This window comes from Loxodonta africana, chromosome 2 (genome assembly GCF_030014295.1).
Source record: "Loxodonta africana isolate mLoxAfr1 chromosome 2, mLoxAfr1.hap2, whole genome shotgun sequence".
Classification (NCBI taxonomy): domain Eukaryota; kingdom Metazoa; phylum Chordata; class Mammalia; order Proboscidea; family Elephantidae; genus Loxodonta; species Loxodonta africana.
Genome location: NC_087343.1, coordinates 187,505,879 through 187,523,931, shown reverse-complemented (window position 1 = coordinate 187,523,931; position 18,053 = coordinate 187,505,879). Strand labels below are relative to the sequence as shown.

The window sequence follows — 18,053 nt, the reverse complement described above, 5'->3', positions numbered from 1 at the left end:
ATCTGTCATGTACAACCTACTAACCAAAACCAAAAACCAAACTCTTTGCTGTTGAGTCAATTCTGATTCATAGCAACCCTACAGGACAGAGTAGAATTGCCCCATAGGGTTTCGAAGCAGCAGCCGGTGGATTCGAACTACCAACCTTTTGGTTAACAGCTGAACGCTTGCTTAACCACTGCACCACAAGAGCTCCGTACAACCTCCTGGAGCCAAATAAATGTCAAATCACCTGTCTTCTGCTCTCCCCAGTCCCAGTCCATCTGAATACAGAGTCCTGGTAAGTGTTCACCATACCTCAAATCAAGTGAAAAATGTCAGATGAAACACAGAAGAGCCGCAAATCACAAATCACATTCATTGGATGAAATGTAACTTTACAAAATATTAGCTTCAGACTAACAGACAAGATTTTTTCTTTCTTTTTTTCCCAAGTGAACTTAAAGGGTACAATTATCTTAATTCTCGAAGTTGGATTTTGTTGAGCGACAGCTGGATATAGTTAAGAGAGTTTCTCCAATAGTACAAAGACTGTTGTATCCCAGAGGAATTGCACAGCTAATCAATCACTCTTATATAACAAGTACTCACTGTGAAAATAATGTCCTCGACCGAACAATGAACTTGAACACATATTCCAAAGCCTTCAGAGTTCTTAGGATGGGCTCACATTGCTCCCCTCTGCTGGACGTATCCAAGTAAGTCTTCAGAACCGTCATCAATTTCCTGAATAATGAATTATATTTTCAAAATACATCTCTTTCCACCCCCAGCATGGTAATTAGTTTTCTTAGTAAATTATAAGGCATTCAATCAAAGGTTAAAGGTGGTGATGGAGTCAAGCTCACTCAACCATTTGCAAGCATAAAAATAACTTTGCTTAAAAAACAGATTTATTACAGGGAGTGGATATTTACCGCTCCTAAAAAGCAAGCAAAGAAAAAACTACTGAGGGAAAAAAAATCTTTTGACTTGGGAAACTAGTCGTAATCAGGGTATAAATGGGAATAAGGGTGGTGACAATGTCCTTTTCAGTCCTTTCTTCCTACGGAAAATGTTCTTGTAATATCATGAAACTCCCTTGCTAAGAGACTTTCCATCTCTCTTCACTACCATCAGACTTCAAACTATTTGGCCTAACTTTCAAAGCCCCTTCACACCCTGGACCCCATCAACCTTTCCAGCATCATCTGCCATCCCTAACCCTAAGTACCCTATATCCAAGGCATACTGAGCTACTTGGCATGTGTGCTTCCTTCTGTCTCATCTTTGAATCTCAGTGCCTACATTAGTAGTTGCTCAATAATTGATAGCTGAATAAATGAATGATTGAATGAATTAATGGATACCTCCAAGTACTTCTGTCGTCATACTATTCATCCCAACCTACAGGCTTACATATTTTTACTGATATCCAAATAACCCAGTCATGTTTGGAATGGATTGAGAATTCAAAAAAGTTAGAACTCACACTGGCTGGTTTGAGAAGGAAAGCATTCAAGTTCCTTATGACCCAGACATCCAGCAGGAATACAGGAGGTAGAAATGAAAATTCCATGTGCATAGTGACTTACTTGTAAGCCAAGGTAGCACTGAAATGCTGTTGGATGTAAGCCTCCAAAACAGCGTTGAAATGCTGGAATTTCCGGTCAGCAATGAGTCCTATTATGTAGATCTGAGGAAGACGCAAAGAATCAGTGTTTTCAGGGAAAACGCAGGAGAGGAAGCTATATTTATATGGCATAATTGAACCTCTATCAAAATTTTTTATTTCTCATCTGTTTGTCCAGGAGTTAGCTTGTTGCAGGGTGTAATATCATGAAAGAATCTCATGGTCAAATTAGTTTGAGAAATCCTAGGTAACCATCATTAAACTGCTTTCTCTATTGTAGAACTTTTCAGTCTTTAATACACTTATATGTACCATGAATCTCCAAGAAGGTCATGCAATGGGCAGCACTTCCCTAAGTTATTTAATCAAAGTATCTTTTTTTTCATGAAGCTTTTCCGGCAAGCACTGGGTTAAGGAATAGTTGTCTCCAAGCAACGTCTGTAAAAATACAAGTGTCCTTACTAGGCACTGATACTGCAATGCAGATGTTTCTTACGTTTATTTTGACATGATCCTGAGAAAACATGAGTTGTAACAGGAAGAGGAGGAAGATACCATTTGGAAAGATGGAGAGAAGAAAGATATGAATGGCACACCACCTTGAAAGTTTCTGGATAGGCAGAAACAGTGTAATGGCTCTGAGAAGTCAGAGAATATGAGGAAGAAGGAGGTAAAAATGGGAGTTAGGAAACATATTGTGTGCTTTACAACCTTACCAGGGACTAGTTCCCAGTATTTATGCAAAGTCAAAGGGATCATTCACAGTACCCAGTTTCACCGTACGTTCAACAGTACCAACCTGACATCAACACTTAAAATTCTCCTTTCACCCATCCTGCCCCGTGCTTTCAAAGGGACTCAAAATGCCAAATGTTACAGTGCCTCTAAGAACTCATGAGAAGGGGCACAAGGGCCACAAGTTCTTCTCAGTACTGTCATAATAGACACACACTGATACCAACCAAATACCCATCCCCTCCCTCTTACCAGTGCATCAAAGACAAGGATGTCATACTCATTACTTTGAGAATGCTCCATCATGATGTTGAAGAGGGCATCCAGAGTGTCTTGGAGAAACTAGAGAAATAATGAAGGTCACATTAAGGAAGAGTACACACAATCCATAGATCCTACTCTTAAGAGTTTACCCAGGAGAATGAGTGCACACATCTACTAGAAGTCATGTTCAAGACATTCATGGCAACACATACTAGGATGGCTATTTTCAAAAAAATGGAAAACAACAAATGTTGGCAAGGATATAGTGAAATTATAACATTTGTACATTGCTGGTGGGAATGTAAAATGATGCAGCTGTTATAGAAATAGCTTGGCAGTTCCTAAAAAAGTTGAACAAACTACCATATGGCCCAGCAATTCCACTCTTAGGTACATACCCAAAATAATTTAAAGCAGGGACTCAACTAGACAATACATACCAATGTGCATTGCAGTACTATTCACAATAGCCAAAACACGGAAACAACTCAAGTGTCCTACAGATGAATGGATAAACACGATGTGGTATATCCATTCAATAGAATATTATTCAGCCATAAAAAGGAATGAAGTTCTGATGTATGCTACAACATGGACGAACCTTGAAAACATTAAGCTGAGTTAAATACGCCAGGCACAAAGAACAAATATTGTATGATTCCATTTATATGAAATATCTAAAATAGGCAAATCCATCGAGACAAAATAAGATTAGCTGTTACCAGGGACTGGAGAAGCCAAGAATGGGGAGTTAAAATGAATGAATGAATGAATAAAGAGATCCATTTCAATTTTATTCATTACAATTTCATTCATATCCATAACTTGGAGCAACTTAAATGTTCATCAACAGCAGAATGGTGACTATACTGTGGTATTTTCACACTACAAAATGCAATACAGCAATAAAAAAGAACAAAAGGACTTTGACATGCAACAATAACTCTCACAGACATTGTGTTGAGGCACTCGCCTGAAACAAAAATTTTCATTCTTTATGATTCTATTTTTATAAAGTTCAAGAAAGGCAAAAACCCACCCATGATGATAGTAACCTGAATAGTGGTTACACCTAGGGAGGAGGTGGCTATTGACTGAGAAGGGGTCCGAGGAAACTTATTGCAATGCTGAAAATGTTCTTTATCTTGACCTGGGTAGTGGATCCATGAGTGTGTACACATGTAAACATTCACTGAGCTGTACTCTCAAGATATGTTCTGTACATATTTTCCTGTATGTATATTATACTTTAATAACAAAGTGGTTTTTTTTTAAGAAAAAAAAAAAAAGGCAAAGTGAGAGAATGGAATTTCCTCCCCGATGATTTCTCCAAGCTGCCCAAAAGAAATTAAAAAAAAAACAAAAACTGAAACCTATTGCCGTCTAGTCGATTCCAACTCATAGTGACCCTAAAGGACAGAGTAGAACTGCCCCATTGGGTTTCCAAGGAGCAGCTGGTAGATTTGAACTGCAGACCTTTTGGTTAGCAGCTGAGCTCTTAACCACTGTGCCACCAGAGCTCTTCAAAAGAAATAGACCTTATAAAAGAGGTTGTCTAGGGAATTTCCCTGCCATTGTTGAACCAGGTAAGGGGGTCAATAGTGCATATTAAGAGCATTGATCTGGAAATTCTACCACTGATTCTCTACGAATGGGCAATTAAATAAAATTTGATTCCTCTCCTTCTCAAAGGATAGGTGAATATTTCCTACAGTCCTTCCAAACACAGAGCTACCATATTAAACTATTTAGTTCCCGAGTTTGTTGCTGAACCAAGTTCATGATGGAAGCAAGATCGCCAGGACTGCTGGGAAACACTTGTCTAGATTCATACCACTGCAGAGGAGGGTTGCTTTCATTAGACCTGCACTTAGGACACTTAATATTCTCCACCACCATGTGGATGCAACACCATGCCTGACGTTTGCATTGTTTTGTGCTTGTTTCACTTAAAATGTGAGCCTGATGTCTTTCCCTTTCTCATCTTTAATACATGATGCTCTCTAAGCTGAGATGCTCTCTAACAGTAACTGTCTATTAAACTTGATATGTTTTAAATGCTTTAGTTCAATTATTGGCTTTTTTTTTTTTCTTTTTGGTTAAGTATAAGAGACTTGCTAAGCAATTTTAAAACATCATCACCTTCAGTGCTCACAACTCTGAGAGGTAGGTCATAGACGTAATATTATTACATATATAAAGGCAAGTGGGTGAGCTGGAATCCAAAACCAGACTTATCTTTTCACAGAGACTGAGCACAACCATATGCCACTCAACATTCAGTGCCATTGAACCAAGTCACATCCCCAGATCTCCCCATAATTTCCCCATGCAACCTGGGACAGTGTGCCCCACTGTCAGAGAAAAGAGCTGCCTCATCTCCTTTGACAGTTTATTTCTCCCCAGAAACCACCCATGATTTGAGGCTGCCCATTGGTAGATGGATATTAATAAAATGAAGCCCCACTGACCTTTACTACTTCTTCTCCGTCCACAATCTTCAATTTTTCTAAATTCTCCTGTAGCAGTTGAGGCTTCATACGCCACTTCAGTAAACCCAGCAAGCCCACTATAATACAATCCAGACAAGTAGAATTACTACTTCTTGCCTAAAGTGTCCTTATTAGAATCGGCACATGAGCACATGACAACACACACATACACACACACAAGTTCCCAATGGGTTCTTTTACCGTTCTGGGTGAGCTTCGTGGAGCACACCAGAGTGGAAATGGAGAACAAATCCCGGGAGCTGACGGACAGCCCCCCGACACTGCTAGAGCTTCGGCTCAAGGTGGACCCCTTGTTTTCCACGTAGTGTCGATAAGAAGGAAGAGTCAGGTAAGCACTGGCATCCTCCATCTTCTTGCTGTCCCCCTGAAAACAACACCTTGGTTACTGCCCCAAGCCAAGGCTACCAGCCCAACGCTACACAGGGCTCGCAGTCACATGCTACAAGGTATGGAGGGTCAGAAATGGAGAGGAAAATCATCAAAGACAATAAACAAAAGCTGGTAGGTCAGGGTTGTTTGTCCGCTCAACAGGGAAAAATCCAAAGTTATATTAGTGGAAAGGGGGCTGATTAACCAGATGAAGACTCTTTCAACTTCATTACTAGCAAAAAGGAAACTGAAGGTTTCCAGACAGGCCATTTTAATTCATCAGGAATTTTTTGAGATCATAACACATGGACCCCAGCAGGAGAAGGAATTGGTTTAAAGTAGACGTTCACAGCTAAGGCAGTACAGTCAGACAGCCCCAGGAGCTAGACTCTGTTCCACCATTTACAAGTATATGCCATTTTGGATATGTTTCTTGGCCTCTCTGTGCCTCATTTATGTAAAAACAGTTAACATACTTGGCTGCTAACTAAAAGGCTGGAGGTTCCAGTCCACCCATAGGAACCTTGAAAGAAAGGCATGGTGATCTACTTCCAAAAAATTAGCCATTGAAAATCCTTTGGTGTACAGTTCTACTCTGACGCACATGAGATCACCATGACTTGTAGTCAACTCAATGGTAACTGGTTATCCTAAGGGTAATACTATTTCCTACTCCTAGAATTCTTGTGAGAACTGAATGGGATAATGCATATGGAGTACTTAGCGGAGCTTCTGACAGGTAAGTCCCTTCGAATGCTGTAATGAATCATTAGAGGTAGAATTACAGGAGATAACATTTACTGAGCCCTTACTATGCACCAGGAGCTGCACTATTCCTTAGTTTATCTCATTTAAGCCTCACAACAATCATAGGAAGCTGATACTATAATCATCCTGTTCATAGATGAGAAAACTGAGACTTAAGGAGGGTGAGTAAAAGGAAAACTGACTGCAGCTGGGCCTCTGCCCCCAGCGAGGTCACAATCTGGTGGGGAAAATGACTTTCAAGCCAAGAACGACCCTGCCATGTGATAAATGAGAAAAAACAGATGGCTGTACTGAAGAAAGGGAGTTTTTCTGGGAAAGTCAGAGAGGCTCAAAGAAGAGAATAACGTGAACAGGCCTTGTTGAGGCCATGTATGCCAGGTAAGCCACAGGAAAAGGGGTCATTTCAGCCTACAGGTTGAGGAAGCCAAATTCAAGGATTCAGTCCTTGTGCTGACCATTTAACCGTGTCCTATTTCACAGCCAGATACTTTGCCTCCAACCAGCTGCTGGCAGAATGCATTCTGCTGTCACAAGAGGAGCTGTGGGAAAGCACGCAGGTAAGATCAGGGCAAACCCTTCCCCACTTCTCAAAAACAGCCTGAATCTCATGATATAAAATAATACAGGTGACATTTGTACACCCTTTATATGGGACACTTTCACATGGGACATCTCATTACATCCCCACTTAGGAAAAAAAAAAACTGATCCTGGTGAGTACACATGATATGATCCCAGATGTTAGTCCACAGCAGGATCTGAACTGAAAATTCTAATATTTTTCCATTAATTACACTGCGACACCTCTCAAATCTTTCTTGTTGGTCTTGTACACAATTGACCAAAGTCCTTGCAGAGTCAACAGCCCATTCTCTATGGAGTAATAGCCTTTACCATTTATTGAGTGCTCCCATCATTGTCACGTTTACATGCACTGTCTCATATAATCCTCAAAATTATTCAAGAAGGACTTACAGATGAGGAAACAGAGATATTAAGGGTTAAGTTTTTGTCCAAGACCACAGAGCTAGTAAGTGGTGCAGTCAGGGCTCAAACCCTTGTGTGTGTGTGATTTTGGGGTCCCTGTTGTGAACCACAGAGTTCCTGGGTAGAGCAAATGGTTAACAAGCTCAGTTGCTGACCAAAAAGTTGGAGGTTTGAGTCCATCCAGAAGAACCTTGGAAGGAAGGCCTGGTGATCTACTTCTGAAAAACCAGCCATTGAAAACCCTAAGGAGCACAGCTGTATTCTGACATACATGGGATCACCATGAGTTGGAGTCAACTCAATGGCAACTGGTTTACTGGGCTGCTAACCATTAAATAATCCTTTCATCGCCCCCCCTCAATTTCCATGTCATCCTCCCTGCAGACAGAGCTAGTTTCAGCTCTTGGCACCTTCAGAACAACCAAGTCGTGAGATCCATCATGCAGAGTGGTTCCATCTTCCTTCATCAACTTCACATAGGACATGGCAAAGTTCTTTTCTCCTTTATCCTTAGCTGGAAATAACAAGATGAGGTCAGGAAAGAGAATAATACATGGACTATCCAAACCTCCCACCCTTCTCCTCTTAGGGGAGTTTCAGAGATGCTAGTTGGCTGGGTACTCACATTCCAGAGAGGACCGATGTCGAAACATGAATCGCAGATGGATCCTCTGCATGTCTTCAATAGGGACAGCCACCTCAGCAGATGGAAACCAGAACTCAGGAGACAATGAGTTAAATGGCCCTCCCCACCCCACCCTACCCCCCAAGAGGCCATCCGACCATTTAACCAAGAGCACTGCACACTGATTTATTACCCCTCCATCAAGTCTGATGAACTGTAAATATATTACATACATAAGAACTAGCTATGAAGAGAAAATAAAGTACCAAATGTTATCCATTAGGCAAATTGCATTCCCAGCCAATGAAAAGAAGTCTGTAAATTATAGTGAGGAAAAATGAATCTCCCCAAATTGGTATAAAAGTCACATAACTTTGGCACAGGATTTGATGCACTGCAGACCGCACAATGCACATTTTCCTTACACACTCCAGGAGTTTCTGGCAATTGCAGAAGGGCTTAGAAATAAGGAATGGCCATTAGTGGCCTTGCTAGAGGACTCTCATTTAGGCAAATTGATATAAACGCTTTAATCCAATAATATTTGGAAAAATCCTAGGGCTCATTCCCATCCTTGGCTGGACACATGTCCAGATGTTTTTGTTCCTGAGGACACTGAACTGAGACAATCACTCCTTGGCCACCCCAGAACCACTGTCTGGTGAGTGGACTGCTGGCACCATCGGCTGGGATGCTTTAGGACTGGCTCTGCACTGGCCCTCCCTCCTGAAGCTTCACAGCTTTCTCCACAAGTGCAATTCAGGCCAAACCAGACAGGCTTAGCTACCTGTGCAAAAGACACTTTGATTTTAAAAAGGGACAAGTTTACACCATACAGATGACTAATAAGAGCCAAACAGATGTATACAGATGTATGCACACTCTGTTCTAGAAAATGAAATCATGAGCCTGGGATCACTCACCATTTGTTTGTGTGTTCAGACAGAGCAAAAGAACCAAGAGCCTCGTGGGCAAGTGCAGAACAATTTCACTGTCTATGTACTGAATGGTCACTATAAGCTACAATCGTGTGAGGCACTGGCTATGCTCTTGGAAGGCAGAGTCCCTGTTCACAGTTCACAAGCAGTGACATATAACAGCTGTGTGATGAGGGCTAGCAAAGAGATATAACTGGGGTGAAGCAGACAGAACATGAAGAAGAGAAAATGAATCCAACCTAATGACTTTCCAACCCCAAAGCTGGGCAGGTCATCATTTTGAAGAGAGTATAGGGAGACTCAGTGAGGAAAATAGGAACGTATATGACAATGCAAGAACCACTGGGATGTGAATAGCTATCACTGATAATGAAGTCATGCGTATACCTTGAGTTTGGGGTCAGAGAACAAAGTGAGTGAAGAATGTTATTAACTATAAAGCAGAGATATTTGAAGCTGTCCCTTACTGTTCATTGAATTAATTCCAAATTTGCTTTCTGCTTCCAATGCAAGATATTCCCTTATGCTTACTGTGACAATCTGCTAATGTGAATATTTGGGGTTAATGCCACTTCCGCCTGAGGTACCCTTCCAATAGGGCATCTTTGAGCATTAATTGGCCTTTTATAGCCTCACAATGGCTGGTAAGCTCTGCCACTCCTCGCTGCCAAGTAGGATGGCATGACTGGGTGGGTTGGGCACCATACACAGAGGACCATGTAACAACTACACATTGGTTAGGTTCCAGACCAATGAAGGGTGATCAAGAGAACCAGGGTGCTCACCCATTGGGACACCATTTCCACTTCCTACCATGCCACCAGACACCTGCCAGGGAATTATTTCAGATCCAGGGAGGTGCCTCTGAGATCCCCATGCCCTTACAGATGGTGAGTTCTGCTATAACCTACCCAGAGCTAGAGAAGGTTCTTTCTGTCACTTTAAAACCCTCCCAGAAGTATGTCCACAATTGGCCCCAGAAATGAGCTGGACATTTCACAAAGTAAAACATAATGTATTCTTAAATGTTCACAGTCACATCAGCCCATCAAGCCTCTCCACCCCAAGACCTACTTAGATTAGAACAAGGAATTTCCAAAATACATTCAACAGACCCCTAGCCCTGGGATATGATGCTAGGAAAAAGGAGAAGCTCCAGGTCCAGGACGTTTGGGAAACGCTCTCTCTTCCTTTTGCAGATTTGCATGGTATATTTACATCTTAACAATTCTGAGAACCTGCAATGAAGAAGCCTTTTGGCTCTGTTCTCAAACTTTTCAGTATTGCTCACTTTTATTTGTCCAGGAACATAACTTTAAAGTGACACCCCTTAATTAGTATTCCACAGAACATGTTTTTGGGAACACACTGTATGAGAAAGATCTTCAGGGAGACCCAGTGTCACATATTTGGAACAACTACAGCTACCCCTGGAGCCCTGGTGGTGCAGTGGTTAAAAGTTCAGCTGCTAACCAAAAGGTCGGCAGTTCAAATCCACCAGCCACTCCTTGGAAACCCTCTGGGACAGTTCTACTCTATTCTATAGGGTCACTATGAGTTAGAATCAACTCAACGGCAATGGGTTTGGATTTTTTTGCACCTACCCTAGGGGACACTGTTGGTTTAGTGGTAGAATTCTCACCTTCCATGCAAGAGACCTGGGTTTGATTCCTGGCCAACCCACCTCATGTGTAGCCACTATCTGTCTGTCAGTGGAGGCTTGCATGTTGCTATGATGCTGAAGAAGTTTTAGCAGAGCTTCCAAACTAGGAAGAAAGACCTGGAGATCTACTTCTGAAAATCAGTCAATGGATCACAACAGTCCAATCTCATTGTACATGAAGTCACCATGGATGGGGGATGACTCAGTAGCAGCTAACAATAGCAACAACACCTATCCTACCCTCCCTCCCACCCCCTCCACCTCCACCCTGACAATACAGAACAGGAAGGAAGCTGCCTAGTACTATGAATCAGTCCGCCTTATAGAGGAATGGGTAAGAAACAGGCAAGGGCCAAGGGTTTGAGGGGTATCTTGAAGGAGTGCAAAGCCCAGTTTGGTTTTTTAGACTAAGAAAAAACTGCCAAGTATGATAATGGCTAATATTCATTGAGTGTGTACTCTCTTCCAAGTCCTGTTCTAATGGTGTTATATGCATTAAATCCTTTAATCTTTACAGTCATCGAATTTCTTCCATTTTATAGATGAGAAAACCAGAGCACAGAGAAGTTGAACGACTTGCCCATGGTCAAACAGCTAGTGAATGGCAGAGATGGAATGTGAGCCCGGGCCCTTTGGGTCCAGGGTCCAGGTTCCTAACGATCTTGTCCTATTGCTTTCACAGAAGGAGAAAGAATACTAATTGCTCCAGGTCATTTCCATTCCCTTCCTTAGTAGTTGAGAGCACAGACCCAGAGCCAGACTGCCCACATTCAAATCTCAGCTCTGACACTTATTAGTAGTAACCAGGGGCAAATTCTTTACCCTCTCTGTGCCACAGTTCCCTCATCTGCAAAATGGAAGTAATATTAGCACAAACCTCATAGGGTTGTTGTAAGCAATAAATGAAGTAATTTAAGTAAACCACTTAAAACTGCCCAGTTCATCATAAGAACTAGACACATGATTGCTGTCATTTATTATTATTATTATTATTATTATTATTATTATTATTATTATTATTATTATTATTATTATTATTATTATTATTATTATTATTATTACCTTGACTGTTTCCATCCAACGTGGCTGTTTGACTTGATAGTACACAACGGAGCGATACTCGGTCATGGGCTTGTCCCCAGCTCCCACACAAATGGCATTCTGACCCAAGAAAAACAAAGAGAGAGAAAAAAACTGCAGAATTGCCATTTTCTGTGCTTGTGCAATTTTGGTCCCAAGGGCAAGGCCAGCCATATGGCCTGGGATAACCCCAACCCTCCTGCCCAATACCTATCACAGCCCTTCTACACTACGGGTTTATACATGAACGTCCCTGGCCCCAGAAATGACAGGTGCTTAACTACAGAAATTCTATTACTTGCATTCTGGAAACCACTGGAGCGCGCCAGGCGCTGATGTGGCTGCCTTATTGTAAATGGTAACCAGCCTTGGAGTTACTGCATGCTGCCAGTCTTATTGATCCTATTCGTTCCCTAAATCTGAATGTGCGCAAAGTTTACAAACAGGCTCAGGTCAGCCAAGCAGCACCTCATTCCGATGTATTTCTAATGCTAACATACCACGGTGCCTGGGAGCTGGGTAAGGGGAGAGAGCACAGGCTTCAGAGAGACACACAAGCTCCCACCTTGGAGAACAAGTCTGGGGCAAAGAGCTGGGGCACAGCAGCTCAGTTCAGCCCACACTGACTGAGCATCTTCTGGGTACCAGGCTCATGCTAAGTACTTGGGATACAGATGAGTCAGGTACTAAACCTGACGTCAGGAGCTCACAGTTTGGTAGAGGAAACGTTGGATGAGCAGACAAAACACTATAGCAACATGGTGCAATGGCAGGTGTATAAACATGCCACTGTGGGGCCCAGAGAAGCAGCATGAAAGTGCAGCCTGAGCACTCAGGGAAAGCTTCCTGGAGGCAGTGACTGTCGAGCATCTTGAAGGAAGATCCTGAGCTGGCCTAGAGCTAAATGTGGGAAGGGCATTCCAAGTGGAGAGGACAGAGGGAGCATAGAGCAAGCATACCTGTCTGCATGGGATATGTATTCTTTGCCATAAAAGTCACCTCGGAGTTTCAGAAAGGAGCTAACTGGGGAACAAGTAATAATGTTGTAAAACAGGATGCCAGTCCCTAATCCTATCTCTGTTCATTCCCACGGTTTGGCTCCAAAACCAGATCCAAACTAGGGTCACCCAGATGCGGCCTAGGTGTGATTATTATACCAGATCGATGGATTTAACCTCAAGTCATCAGACTCCTAGGGACATGAAGACTGGCTTTAGGGCCCCAGGGGTCCCCTGAAATTGAAAAACTGTGTGCATCTTGGTATTTTTACAGTGAGAGAGTCCATCCCTCTCACCAGATTCCATCAGATTCTCCAGTGGGTCCTTGACCCTGCCCAGGCTGAGTCACCAAGGCTGGGCACATGGAAGGAACTCTGTAACCCCTCATCAACCGATCCAAACTGGGGAAGGAGAACCCTGCCCTTCTCGTAGGAAAGCCCCCTCTTTGCTTTTGAGTTACAGGAAAAGAAAGAGCACAGTTTCAATACTGACTGCTGGTCCTTGCAGGCAAATTGAACCCATTTGAAAACAAGGATATTGAGTCCTTTCAGAATGTATCTCTATAAACATAATATAAAAATAAGGATAAGCACTGAACTCCCTTAGGAAGAGGGCCAATATGCAGGAAATGAGGGAAAACACACAACTCTCTTGATTTGCTGTGGGATGAAGCATTCCAGAACTCTTTGAGACAATGAACTAGAGTCATGCTTGCAAAGATTCTTCTAACCACTTAAAGAGTGCTTTGTGTCCCACATCATGCAAAATTCTTCACACACAGTATCTTACTTAACTCAATCCTCACATCTACCTCTGATGATTACCATTAGTATCCCCAATTCACAGCTGAGTAAACTGAACCCCTCAGAGGTTAAGTCACTTGCCCAAAATGTGGCAAAGCTAGGACTGCTTCCCAGGTCCTCTAACTTCTAGTCTAGCATTCCTTCTATAACAACCTAGATGTCCTCCAGCCTATAAAGATTTATATCTTGTGATATTTATGGGCTCGGAGTTTCTGTAGCTCTAGTGAATCCCATGAAGCTTATAAAATCTGGAAGTACACATATATCTCTGGTGAACGTAAAATTGCTATATACAGCAGGCAACCACATCTCACAAAACCATCCTGAGATGAAAATATTTGATTTCCTAAGGCTGGAGAAAAAACTCTCAGTGATATTCCAAGAAAGGACTAAGACAATGGCCCTCACTCTCAACACTTCAGAAATAAAACCAACATTGCAAAGCATTTCAAAAGGGCGTCACAACCAGGACTGAGCTCAGTTCTAGGGAAAATATAGACTCATATGTCTCAAGAAAGACTGGTCAGTAATTTTTCACAGTCTCCACCCCCGAATCCCCTAATGAATGCTAAGAGCTCCTGGTTGGGGTGGTGAAGCTTCAGATCAGTTTAAGACAATCTGTGTAGGAATCAGATATAATGTGTGCTTTCTCTGTAGCTTTGGAAGAGACACCTCAGCAGGAGAGGATATCGGACTCCAGACCCATGCCATTTACCTCACAGGAACCATGTGAGGAAGGGATGGCACTGTGGATGCAAAAGCACTTTGAGAGTGAGAAAGCAATCTACACCTACAAGACCATGGGGAAGATGCAAAATACCATTCACGAGGCTAACATAGTCAACACCTATATGTGGATTACCTCATTTGATATTCACAACAGTTAGGTGCCATTGCTGGTTCAGACGAGACTCTCAGGCTTAGAGAGGTATGGAGCTTGCTCCAGGTCATCTGTTAATCCTGGTTGAGCTGGACTTTGAGCCTGGTTGATTGGCCCCAGAGGTCACTGTTCTGATCACTATTCCACACTGCCTCCCTACCCCATATGTCCCACCTCATATGCTATATGCTTTCAGAGAAGCAGATAACCTCTGGGCCCAGCATTAGAGCCGTTTTACTTCTCTGGAAACTTGCTTCGGGCATCCATGTTGGATTGCCCATTTGACCCTCTTCGATGCCCTCCATAAGGCTGACCCTGCAGTGGGTCTGTCTTCCCAGAATGTCACCTTCCTTCTTGTTACTGAGTATTTATTGCGTTTCAGGTGCTTTACCCCTACCATTCCGTCTAACCTGCAACTCCATGAGAAAGACATTATTGTACCTCATTCATAGAAGGATAAAATTGCCCAAGATGGCACTGCCAATAGTAGGGGATGCTGGGATTTGAATACTGTCTGTCTGACCCCAGAGCCCACCCCCTTAGCTTCTCTGCTATGACCCCCTCTTTTACCCGCCTCGTTCTGTGCAAAGTCCATGAAAAACCAAAGTGAGCCAGGGGCAGGCTTGCTTCTCTGCCTTCTGGTCTCACTCTGCCAAAAGCCAGGTGCACTTAGAGCAGAAGAGGGAATCAACAGCCCTAAATCCATAGCCCTAAAGGGGACTGTTCCCACAGGAACCTGCTGGTATCAAACAGGAGTGTTGACATGTACTGCCTAACATTTAATTAGGCAGTAATATTTATTTCTGCCAACAGAGAAAGAAAAGCCTCCCACAGGCTTCCTTAGCAATTTTCAATAGTCAGTCGACGCAACTCCCCCATAACTTTCCTAATAAATGAAACTGCATATTATCACTGTGTCCCAGAGTTACCTTTCTGTTTCAGCACCCAGAATACCTGCTTATATATTCATCTTTGATAAGTATGTCTGTTCAGCCCGGGCAGGTGTGACTCAAAAGGGTTGCTAAGTTGGAAGTAAGAATGGCTCACTCAGACCAAAAATGAGAAAATACGCCTGCTTTCCTGTTGCTGGAGCCCTAGTGGCACAGTGGTTAAGAGCTATAGCTATAAACCAAAAGGTGGGCAGTTCAAATGCACCAGGTGCTCCTTGGAAACCCTATGGGACAGTTCTACTCCATCCTATAGGGTCAGTGTGAGTCAGAATCGACTAGACAGCGGAGGGGTTTTTTGTTGTTGTTGTTGTTTCCTGTTGTTGACTGTGCCGTCCAACTTGTTCTTTGGCAACATTGGAAGCAAGCATATCAGTGTTTTAAAAATGCAGTGGAGGCTAAAGCACTCTCTACCAGGTAGAAAAACTACCAGGTAGCTGGATAAAAATACCTTCAAAGCAATGGTCTATATACTCATGCAATGCCATTTTCCTTGCAGATAAAAATCCTCTGCACTTTCTTTGTGCTACTTTGAGCACAGCGTTTCCCACTTATTTTATTTTTTAGACAAATTTTAGAGTCCAACAAAAGGAAGATGAGTTCAACAGATGGATTTTGCTCAACTGGATATTAATTGATGGGGCCAGTCCTTATGAACAAAAAGGGATCTGTGGGGACTTCTTTTAAATTTAAAAAATAATTATGAGTCTTTGCAGAATTTGATAGGAGTGGCCTCGTTTTTAAAATGTGAACTAAATTGGAAATTAAAAAAAAAAAAAGGACAGGCTTCATAGTGAAGTGGTTAAAAAGGTCTGGAACCTAGAACCAAGCTCCAGCTCTGCCATAGACTAATTGTCTAACCTTGGGCAAGTTGCCTAACTTAATTCATTTTTATCTGTAAAACGGGGATAATAATGATAAGGCATCACACTTATCACAATGCCTGGCTTGCTGTAATTCCTCTATGAATGCCAGTAATTCTTAGATTTAACAAGCTAACCAAGAAGCTGATCTTGTAAAGGTCAGCAAAATCTCAGCCAGAGCTCCAGAGCAACGTTAGAGCTGATGACTTATCAATTCTCACACCCCTACTCGGGTTCCTACCCCCACACCTCGCTTGGTTACCCGATCACCTACTGTGGTCTATGAGGCATACTTTCCCACTCTGAAACTTGTGTTGAGAGCTGATTTTATTTTCAGCTAAGTACCCCGAGAGGAGAAATTGAGAAGAAAAACCCTCCCACACACTGGACACAAGTGCTGACAACCTTAAAGGAAATATAAGTAAATAAATGTAAACACACATGACAAATATTGGGTAGGACATATGCTGCATAAATATTTATAGCAATGTGCTTTGCATTCATGAATACACTCTGCTAGCCCTCTGGAGACCAATCTAAGAATAAAGCTTTCCACCAGAATTTCTGGCTGCATGCTAAGGAGATGAAGTGTGAGATGAAGTGTTGGGAGCCTCTGTTTTGAGAACATCCCGAGTCCCCACATCAGCCCAAGGCTCTGCAATGATCCTCTTCCTGCCATGAGGTTTACTTGAATAAATCAGTTCAGGTTTCAATGAGAGCAACATTTTAACTGCAAAAAGCAAACTGATAAGCTCAGATTAAGTGAAAAAAGAAGAAGGGATATGATGGTTATACTGTGCTATGGTGCCTAGCTGTTTGGTCAAATACTAGCATAGATGCAGCTGACCTTAAGTAAAGCAGATTACCTTCTATAATGTGGATGGGCCTCAACCAATCAGGTGAAATCTTTAAGAGCAAAAAGAGAATTTCCCTAGGGTGTATTCTACCTCCAGGCTATAAACGGACATTTTGCCAGAACTCTCCTCACTTTTCACTCTTCTTGTTGGCTGACCTATGGATTTGGGGACTTGCTAGTCCCACACAATGGCATGAGTCATCTCCTTAAAATAAATACCTGTCTGTCTATTTCTCTCTCTCTCTCTCTCTCTATCTTACTGGCTGTTTCTCTGGAGAACTCTGACCAAGACAAGGAAAGGTCACGAAAGGCAAGGAACAGATATTGAAAAACTGCTTTTGGTGCAAAGAAAGAACAACACGCAATCTTATTATAGGACACGGTGCTAACCACGCTTAAAAGGGGTAGACCATCTTACTCAACAGCAGTCCCAAAGGCACCTGGCATTTAGAGAGCATAATCCTGGCTACAGAAAACAAATCTTTATGAGCATAAGCCCCCACAAGGGTGGTCCTGTCACCCAGACCAGCAGCTGAGTCCCTTACGGGCACCGTTTTGCCGTCCTCTGCGCAAACACACAGGATCACTTCCACATTTCTCTGCGTAGTCTTGTTGTACTTGTCAAAGTCACCTTGTAGGAGAGTAACGTAGATGTCGTTCCTGACATCCCCTGAGGCAGAAGGAGAGAGAGGGGAGGCAGGAGTTAGAGTGGGCCGCAGCAGGAGAGACACTGCTGAACTGGTGGGGGAGCGGGAGAGTGAGAGCAGGCGCCCTATCTTTATTTCTGTCACTGAAAGGTAAAATCAGAAGAGTTTGGAAAATGCATTTTACCTCATCGGGGTGGGTGGCAAGGGGATGAAGGAACCCTAGGAAATCAGTTGCAAAAAGGGAGGTAGGATGGTCAAAATTGGCCCTGTTTTTCCCTACATTAAAATCATGTAATTGCCATCCTCTAGTGACATCTTCTGGGAAGGCAAAGGAAAGCTCTAACTGAACTGATTTTGGCCCTTAAATAACACCAAGCTTACATATTTTTTACATATCCACAGATCTCCTACTGTGAGCCAGCAGAATGAAAGACTTTTCCTGTGTCCTGGGGACACTAGGTCAGGGTTGAGCTGCAGAGAATCTTTAGGAATGGGGGGAGGGGAG

At 42.6% G+C, this 18,053-nt stretch overlaps 1 protein-coding gene across 3 annotated transcripts in view; it reads right to left on the bottom strand.

Annotated features, from left to right (window-relative positions):
- The window catches only part of DOCK2 (dedicator of cytokinesis 2), a 558,619-nt gene that overhangs the window by 474,648 nt on the left and 65,918 nt on the right, over positions 1-18,053 (bottom strand). For all 3 annotated transcript variants that reach the window (XM_010592406.3, XM_064279098.1, XM_023551366.2), the window contains 9 exons: positions 17,447-17,571; positions 11,537-11,635; positions 7,874-7,946; positions 7,659-7,762; positions 5,305-5,488; positions 5,083-5,180; positions 2,600-2,689; positions 1,575-1,675; positions 592-726 (listed from right to left, as the gene is read on the bottom strand). In XM_010592406.3, the coding sequence (XP_010590708.1) occupies positions 592-726; positions 1,575-1,675; positions 2,600-2,689; positions 5,083-5,180; positions 5,305-5,488; positions 7,659-7,762; positions 7,874-7,946; positions 11,537-11,635; positions 17,447-17,571 (1,009 nt within the window). The remainder of the gene's footprint in view (positions 1-591; positions 727-1,574; positions 1,676-2,599; positions 2,690-5,082; positions 5,181-5,304; positions 5,489-7,658; positions 7,763-7,873; positions 7,947-11,536; positions 11,636-17,446; positions 17,572-18,053) is intronic.